This window comes from Lichenostomus cassidix, unplaced genomic scaffold, assembly GCF_008360975.1.
Source record: "Lichenostomus cassidix isolate B80296 unplaced genomic scaffold, HeHo_3.0 HiC_scaffold_34, whole genome shotgun sequence".
Lineage (NCBI taxonomy): Eukaryota > Metazoa > Chordata > Aves > Passeriformes > Meliphagidae > Lichenostomus > Lichenostomus cassidix.
Window position 1 is genome coordinate 2,416,808 of NW_028147431.1, and position 9,048 is coordinate 2,425,855.

At 51.2% G+C, this 9,048-nt stretch overlaps 2 protein-coding genes across 4 annotated transcripts in view; one reads left to right on the top strand and one right to left on the bottom strand.

Annotated features, from left to right (window-relative positions):
• Positions 1-4,040, top strand: TMEM256 (transmembrane protein 256). 3 transcript variants are annotated; one of them, XM_085045098.1, is made up of 5 exons: positions 1-218; positions 698-735; positions 1,078-1,158; positions 2,157-2,178; positions 3,784-4,040. In XM_085045098.1, exons 1-5 carry the CDS (start codon positions 143-145, stop codon positions 3,864-3,866), a joined length of 300 nt encoding a protein of 99 aa, XP_084901224.1. In that variant the 5' UTR covers positions 1-142; the 3' UTR covers positions 3,867-4,040. The 3 variants fall into 3 exon arrangements, with proteins under 3 accessions (XP_084901224.1, XP_084901223.1, XP_084901222.1); XM_085045097.1 differs by lacking the exon at positions 3,784-4,040 and adding an exon at positions 2,854-2,973 and having other exon boundaries at positions 3-218; positions 2,157-2,288; XM_085045096.1 differs by lacking the exon at positions 3,784-4,040 and having other exon boundaries at positions 7-218; positions 2,157-2,409.
• A 591-nt stretch (positions 4,041-4,631) lies between these two features.
• SRRT (serrate, RNA effector molecule) overlaps positions 4,632-9,048 on the bottom strand; it is a 24,322-nt gene continuing 19,905 nt past the window's right edge. The window contains exons 19-20 of the mRNA XM_085045049.1: positions 5,750-5,852; positions 4,632-4,837 (exon numbers count right to left, since the gene is read on the bottom strand). Of these exons, the coding sequence (XP_084901175.1) occupies positions 4,762-4,837; positions 5,750-5,852 (179 nt within the window). The 3' untranslated portion in view covers positions 4,632-4,761. The remainder of the gene's footprint in view (positions 4,838-5,749; positions 5,853-9,048) is intronic.

Below are 9,048 nucleotides of genomic sequence, written 5' to 3' on the forward strand. Positions count from 1 at the left end.
GCGCTGCCCCGCGCGGGAGGCGGGATCTTTCCCGATTGGTCTTTCCCCCCTTTGATTGACAGGCGGCTCCTCCAATAGAACGCGACCCCGCGGCGCGGAAGCGGAAGCGCGCGGCGGCAGGAGCGGAAGAGGAGGCAGAGCAATGGCGGCGGCCTGGGCGAGGCTGGGCGCGCTGAGCGGAGCTGCCGCCATGGCGGGCGCGGCTTACGGCGCGCACGGTGCCGTTTGGGGTCCCGGGGGCTGCCCGGGGGGCGCGGGGCATGCGGAGCTCCCGGGCTCGGGCGGCTCGGGGCGATCGGAGAGCTCCGGAGGGTCGTGAGGGAGGCTGAGGGGCTGCGGAGGGTTTTGGGGTCCTGAGGGGGTTTTGGGGCTCCCGGGGGGGTTCTGGGGGTCCTGCGAGGGTCCTGAGGGGCTCTCGTTTTTTCCTGGTTTTGCCCCGGTTTTTTTTCTTTTTTTTCTGATTTTTCCCCATTTTTTTCCTTTTTATTCTGATTTTTCCCCAATTTTCCCCTTTTATTCTGATATTTCCTCATTTTTTTCCTTTTTTATTCTGATTTTTCCCAATTGTTCCCTTTTTTATTCTGATTTTTCCCCATTTTTTCCTTTTTATTCGGATTTTTCCCATTTTTTCCCATTTTTTCCCCATTTTCCCCATTTCTGACTGAATTTTGGGATTTTTTTTGGTTTCTCCCCTCAGGGCTGCGCCGCAGCGATCGCGACGAGTATCAGAAGGAGGTGAGTGGGGAGGGGAGCTGGACCCAAAATAACCCAAAAAACCACAAAAATAACCCAAAAAACCCCAAAATAACCCAAAAAACCACAAAATAACCCCAAAAAACCCCAAAAATAACCCCAAAATAACCCCAAAAATCCCCCAAAAAACCCCAAAAATCCCAAAATAACCCCAAAAAACCCCCAAAAATCCCCAAAAAATCCCCAAAAAACCCCAAAAGAACCCCAAAAATCCCCAAAATAACCCAAAAATCCCAAAAATAACCTCAAAAAACCCCCAAAATAACCCAAAAAACCCCAAAAATCCCAAAAAATCCCCCAAATCCCCCAATTTCTGCTCCCCAGCTGTACGAAACTGCCAATCGATTTCACCTCCTGCACAGCCTGGCGCTGCTGGCGACGCCTCACTGCCGGTACCCACACCTGGTGAGAATATCCCAAAATCACCCCAAAATACCTGAATTTACCCCAAAATAACCCCAAAAATCAACCCACTGCACTGCCGACACCCACACCTGGTGAGAGTTACCCCAAAATCATCCCAAAATCACCCCAAAATAACCCCAAATCACCCCAAAAATCCACCTGCTGCACTGCCGGTATCCAAATCTGGTGAGAGTTACCCCAAAATATCCCAAAATCACCCCAAAATTACCCCAAATTGCCCCAAAAATCAACCCACTGCACTGCCGACACCCACACCTGGTGAGAATTATCCCAAAAATCCACCCAAAATCACCTGAAATCACCCCAAAATGTCCTGAATTCACCCCAAAAATCCATCCGCCTCACTGCCAACACCCAGATCTGGTGAGAATTGACCCAAAATGTCCTGAATTTACCCCAAAATATCCCCAAAACAACCCCAAAGATCTGAGACCCAAAATTACCCCAAAATTACCCCAAAGATCCCATTTTCCCCTTCCCTGAACCCCAAAAATCCCCCAAAAACCCCTTTTTTGCCCCTAAACTCCCCAAAACCCCAATTTCCCCCATTTTAACCCCAAAACCCATTTTAACCCCAAACCCAATTTCCCCCATTTTAACCCCAAAATTCCATTTTTCCCGTTTAACCCCCAAACCCCTTTTTTTGCCCCTGAACTCCCCAAAAATCCCCAAAACCCCAACTTCCCCCATTTTAACCCCAAAACCCCATTTATCTGATTTTAACCCCAAATCCCATTTTAACCCCAAAATCCCATTTTCCCCAAAACCCCAATTTTCCCCATTTTAACCCCAAATCCCAATTTCCCCCCTTTTAACCCCAAATCCCATTTTAACCCCAAACCCCATTTCCCTCATTTTAACCCCAAAAACCCCAAATCGCATTTTAACCCCAAATCCCATTTTAACCCCAAATCCCCATTTTCCCCCCAAAACCCCAATTTCCCCGAATCTAACCCCAAACCCGTTTCTCTCCCCAGGCCGGGTCCATCCTGGTCGCAGGTTTGGGACTTTTCTGTTTCCCTTTTTACTACCACGGCGTGACCGGCGACCCCAAATTCAACCGCGGGGCGCCGCTGGGGGGGTCACTCCTCATCCTGGGGTGGGCAGCCATGGCCCTATAGGGGATTGACCCAAAAATCCCAAAATTCACCCCAAAATCAGGGGTCATTCCTCATCCTGGGGTGGGCAGCCATGGCCCTATAACCCCAGAAATCCTAAAAAAACCCCAAATCAGGGGGTCCCTGCTCATCCTGGGGTGGGCAGCCATGGCTTTGTAGGATTGACCCAAAAACCCCAAAATTCACCCCAAATCAGGGGGTCCCTGCTCATCCTGGGGTGGGCAGCCATGGCCCTATAGGGGATTGACCCAAAAATCCCAAAAATCATCCCAAATTATCCCCAAATCAGGGGATCGCTGCTCATCCTGGGGTGGGCAGCCATGGCCCTGTAACCCCAAAAATCCCAAAAATCATCCCAAAATCAGGGGTCCCTGCTCATCCTGGGGTGGGCAGCCATGGCTTTGTAAGGGTTAACCCCCAAAATATCCCCAAAAAACCCCAAAATCAGGGATCCCTGCTCATCCTGGGGTGTAGGAATGACCTGAAAAACCCCAAAAATCATCCCAAAAAAATCCCCTAAATCAGGGAATCGCTCCTCATCCTGGGGTGGGCAGCTATGGCCCTATAACCCCAAAAATCCCAAAAAAACCCCAAAATCAGGGGATCGCTGCTCATCCTGGGGTGGGCAGCTATGGCACTGTAAGGGTTAACCCCAAAAATCCCAAAAATCCTAAAATATCCCCAAAATTAGGGGTGATCCCTGCTCATCCTGGGGTGTAGGATCGACCCCAAAAACCCCAAAAATCATTCCAAAAAAATCCCCAAATCGGAGGGAGGAGCCTTGGGCGGCCATGGCTTTCTAGGATTGACCCCAAAAAAATCCCAAAAAACCCCAAAAAATATCCCAAAATCAGCGGGGGAGCCCTGGGGGGGTTGGGGTGGTTTCTTTGGGGGTTTTTAAGAGGTTTTGGGGTTTTTAAGGGTTTTTTTGGTGGGTTTTGGGGTTTTTTTGGGTTTTTTAAAAGGGTTTTGTGGTTTTTTAGGGTTTTTTTGGTTTTTTTCAGGTGGGTTTTGTGGTTTTTTAAGGGTTTTTTGGGTTTTTTCAGGTGGGTTTTGGGTTTTTTGGGGTCTTTGGGTTTTTTTTGTTTTATTAAGGGGTTTTTGGGTCTTTTAAGGGGTTTTGGGGTTTTTTTAAGGGATTTTGGGGTTTTTTGGGGTTTTAAGAGGGTTTTGGGGTTTTTCAAAGGGTTTTTTTTGTTTTTAAGGTGGTTTTTGGGTTTTTTTGGGTTTTTTTATTTTTTTTAAGGTTTTTTGGTTTTTTTAAGGTGATTTTGGGGTTTTTAAGGGTTTTTGGGGCACTGGGATGGGATTGAGGGATGGACTGGGAGTGACCGGAAGTGGTCACTGGGAATGACCGGAAGTGGTCACTGGGAATGACTGGAAGTGGACACTGGGAGTGACCGGAAGTGGACACTGGGAGTGACCGGAAGTGCTCCCTGGGGTCGCTGGGAACGCCGAATCTCCTCCCGGACGCTGTCCCTTTAAGAAGGGGCGGAGCCTCCCCTGCCCACCCCCCATTGGTCAGCGCGCAGCCAATGGGAGAAGCTGCTGTGTTCTCCTCGCCGCTGATTGGCTGGAAGACACTCCTCGATGACGTCATGGCCGTTGCTGGGCAACAGCCAATAGGACACTGATTGCCACGCCCCCCGACCCGTGATTGGTTGGCTGCTGAGGGGGCGGGGCCTCGCCGCTGATTGGCTGCGGTGCTGGAATTGTGAACCAATAAACGATCGAGTTGCTGTGGCCACGCCCCTTGTGACGTCATGGGGAAAAATCCTGAGGCTTTGGGGATCCCGAAAAACCCAAAATCCCCAAAAAAACCCTAAAAACCCCAAAATACCCCCAAAAAACCCAAAACTGCCCGAAAATGCACCAAAAAACCCTAAAATTGCCCCAAAATCCATCAATGGCCCCAAAGAATTACCCAACAAACCCCAAAATTACCTCAAAATCCACAAAAAAACCCAGAAAACACCTGAAATTACCCCAAAATCTCCCAAAAAACCCCTAAAGAACCCAAAATCCCCCAAAAAACCCCAGAAAACATCGGAAATTACCCCAAAATCCCCCAAAACCCCAAAATGACCCCAAAGTACTCCAAAAAACCCAAAATTACCCCAAAATCCCCCCAAAACCCCAGAAAACGTCAGAAATGACCCCAAAATCCCCCAAAAAAACCCTAAAGAACCCAAAATCCCCCAAAAAACCCAGAAAAACCCCGAAATTACCTCAAAAAATCCCTAAACGACCCCAAAATCCCCCAAAAATCCCTAAACGACCCCAAAATCCCCCAAAACAACCTGAAAATCCCCAAAAATCCCCGCTGACCCGGGCTGTGGGTGCTGCTGCCCCTCGGGGTCTTTATTTGGGGTTTTTTTGGGGTTTTTTGGGGTCAGGGTTGTACAAACGGGGCTGGGGGAGCTCAGGAGTATCAAAATTTGGGGATTTTGGGGTTTTTTTGGGGTCAGAAGAAATCCACGTCCTCGGGGGCGTCGAGGTCCCGATACTCGACGATCGCCCGCGGGTCGCCGCGCACCATCCTGGGGAGAGAGACCCCAAATAAACCCAAATCACCCAAAATTCAGCAAAAATCACCCCAAAATGTACCCTGGGGGACCCCAAATCCACCCCAAATCCATCCTGACCCCAACAGGGACCCCAAAATCCACCTCAAAACCCCAAATCTACCCCAAAATACACCCCAAGGGTCGCCGTGCACCATCCTGGGAGGACAGGGGATTAGGGACCCCAAAATAAACCCCAAATCCTTAAAATCCACCCCAAATCACCCCAAAATGCACACTGAAACCCTGAGGGACCCCAAAATCCACCCAAAAACCCCAAAATCCACCCCAAAACCTCTGAGGGACCCCAAAATCTACCTGGACCACCACGGGGACCCCAAATCCACCCAAATTCCATCCTGACCCCAATAGGGACCCCAAAATCCACCCAAAATCCACCCAAAACCCCAAAATTACCCCAAAATCCCCCCTGAGGGACCCCAAAATCCCCGGATTTGGGGTGGGAATCCCCAAGATTGGGTCTGAACCCCCTGAAGTGGGTGAAAAAACCCCAAAATTGGGTCAGAATCCCCCAAAATGGATCAAAACCTCCCAAAATTGGGTGAATAAACCCCAAAATTAAATTGGAAACCCCAAAATTGGGTCAGAAACCCCAAAATTGGGTCAGAAACCCCAAAATTGGGTCAGAATCCCCCAGAATGGATCAAAACCTCCCAAAATTGGGTGAAAAAACCCCAAAATTAAATGGGAAACCCCAAAATTGGATCAGAATCCCCCAAAATTGGTTCAGAATCCCCCAAAACGGATCAAACCCCCCCAGCCCGGCCCCAGTTCACCCCATTTTGGGGTTTTTTTGGGGTTTTTTTTGGGGTTTTTTGGGGGTTTTTTTGGGGTTTTTTTGGGTTTTTTTGGGGTTTAGTGTCTCACCTGCTGCGGGGTTTGTTCAGGTAGCCGCCGGCGCCGCCCTGCCCCCGGAAGGTGTCGTAGCTGCCGCGACCCCCGTAGGGCCCGGGGGGGTACGGGTGGGACCCTAAAATATCCCAAAAATATCCCAAAAATATCCCAAAACCAGCCCAAAAACAGCCCAGAGACCCCCGTAGGGCCCGGGGGGGTACGGGTGGGACCCTGGGGGGGAAAAACCCTAAAAACATCAAAAATACCCCAAAAACCACCCCAAAAACAGCCCAAAACCAGCCCAAAACCAGCGAAAACCACCCCAAAATACCCTGAAAACACCCTAGAACACCCCAAAAATATCCCAAAAACAGCCCAGAGACCCCCGTAGGGCCCGGGGGAGGACAGGTGGGACCCTGGGGGGAAAAAACCCTAAAAATATCCCAAAAACCACCCCAAAATACCCCCAAAACAGCCAAAAACACCCCAAAACAGCCCAAAACACCCCAAAACACCCCAAAAATACCCCAAAATGCCCCAAAACAGCCCAGAGACCCCAAAACCACCCAAAAAAAATCCAACAAAATCTCCTCAGAAATCCCCCCAAAAATAATTTTAAAATCCCTTAAAAATCCCAAAAAATCCCCTAAAAATCCCTTAAAAATCCCAAAAAATCCCCCAGAAAATCCTCTAAAAATCAAAAAAATCCCAACAAATTCCAAAAATCCCCCAAAAAATCCCTTCAAAATCTCCAAAAAATCCCAAAAAATCCCCTAAAAATAAAAAAAAATCCCCTAAAAATCCCAAAAAATCCCCAGAAATCCCAAAAAATCCCTTAAAAATAAAAAAAAATCCCAACAAATCCCAAAAAATCCCAAAAAATCCCAAAAAATCCCAAAAAAATCCCCAAAATCCCCCAAAAATCCCAACAAATCCCCAAAATTCCCCCAAGCCCCCCCCAAAATCCCTTAAAAATCTCCTAAAAATCCCCAAAAAGTCAAAAAAAATCCCAAAAAATCCCAAAAAAATCCCACAAAATCCCCAAAAATCCCCCAAGTCCCCCCAAACCCCGCCGTACCTCCGTAGCCCAGCATGGGGGGTCTGGGGGTCCCGTAGGGCATCAGCCCCTGCTGGGCCTGCGGCGGGTAGGGCAGAGCGCCGGGGGTCAGCCCTGGGGACAGGGACAGGGGTCACCAAGGGGTCACTCTGTGGTCACCCTGCGGCCACCAAGGGGGGTGGGGACAGCGGGGGGACCTGAGCTCTGTGACTATGGCAGATGGGATTCGGTTTAGGGGTTTTTGGGGGATTTTTGGGGAGGTTTTGGGGCTTTTGGGGGAGATTTTGAGGTTTTTTGGGGAGATTTTAGGGCTTTTGGGGCTTTTTAGGGAGATCTTGGGGTTTTTTGGGGTTTTTTTGGGGCTTTTTGGGGCTTTTGGGGGAGATTTTGGGGCTTTTGGGGGAATCTTTGGGGAGATTTTGGGGATTTTGGGGAGATTTTGAGGCTTTTTGGGGTTTTTTGGGGAGATTTTGGGGTTTTTTTAGGGAGATTTTGGGGCTTTTTGGGGGATTTTTGGGGAGATTTTGGGGAGGTTTTGGGGCTTTTTTGGGGAGATTTTGAGACTTTTTGGGGAGATTTTGGGGCTTTTTGGGGGATTTTTGGGGAGATTTTGGGGATTTTTGAGGCTGTTTTGGGGTCAGTTTCACCGTGGGACACTCTGCTGGGGAGGGAGGTGACACAGAGCCTGGGGGGTGACAGTGACCAGGGGAGGGGACAGAGACCCTGGGGTGACATGAGTGACCCGATGGGCCTGAGGGGAACTCCTGGTGACCCCTGGGAGTGACCAATGACCCCAGAGGTGACAGAGGTGACAGGGGAGGTGACACAGGTGACATACCTGTACTGGGGCCTGGCGCTGGACAGGGGGTGACAGGGAGGTGACAGGGGAGGTGACAGGGGAGGTGACAGAGGTGACACAGGAGGTGACAGGGGAGGTGACACAGGGGGTATGACAGGGGTGACAGAGGTGACACAGAGGTGACACAGGTGACACAGAGGTGACACAGGTGACATTACCTGCATTAGGTCCCGGAGCAGGTCCCCCCTTGCCCTCGGGCAGCGCTGGCCGCTTGGGATCCATCAGGAAGTTGTTGAAGAACAAAACCTCCTTGCGCACGGCGCTCATCTTGTCCCCGTGCTTGTTGAAGATGTGCTTCCGGACAAACTCGGGACCCTGCGGGGACATTGGGGACATTGGGGACATCAGGGACAGCCAGGGGATCGGGGACAGCCAGGGGATCATGGACAGCCTGGGGACACTGGGGACATTAGGGTCACACGGCGCTCATCTTGTCCCCGTGCTTGTTGAAGATGTGCTTCCGGACAAACTCGGGATCCTGAGGGGACACCGGGGACATTGGGGACATCAGGGACAGCCAGGGGACATTGGGGACATTGGGGACAGCCGGGGGATCACAGACAGCCAGGGGACATTGGGGACACAGGGACAGCCAGGGGACACTGGGGGAATATCGAGGACATCAAGGCGATTGACCCCCCACTGTCCTGCAGAGCATCTCAAATGACCTCAGAGTGACCCCGATGACCCCTGGGATGTCCCCAGTGTCCCCACCTTGAACTTTTTCCCACTCAGGGGACACAGCCACTTGTCCTTGCCCAGCTCCTGGGTGTTGGCACTGAACCCAAAGTGTCCCCAGTGACCCCAGAGTGACCCCAATGACCCCTGGGATGTCCCCAGTGTCCCCACCTTGAACTTTTTCCCACTCAGGGGACACAGCCACTTGTCCTTGCCCAGCTCCTGGGTGTTGGCACTGAACCCAAAGTGTCCCCAGTGACCCCAGAGTGACCCCAATGACCCCTGGGATGTCCCCAGTGTCCCCACCTTGAACTTTTTCCCACTCAGGGGACACAGCCACTTGTCCTTGCCCAGCTCCTGGGTGTTGGCACTGAACCCAAAGTGTCCCCAGTGACCCCAGAGTGACCCCAATGACCCCTGGGATGTCCCCAGTGTCCCCACCTTGAACTTTTTCCCACTCAGGGGACACAGCCACTTGTCCTCGTCCAGCTCCTGGGTGTTGGCACTGAACCCAAAGCGTCCCCAATGACCCCAGAATGACCCCAGAGTGACCCCAACGACCCCAGAGTGACCCAAATGACCCCTAGGATGTCCCCAATGTCCCCACCTTGAACTTCTTGCCGCTGAGGGGACACAGCCACTTGTCCTTGCCCAGCTCCTGGGTATTGGCGCTGAACCCAAAGTGTCCCCAATGACCCCAGAGTGTCCCCAGTGACCCCAAAGTGACCCCGATGACCC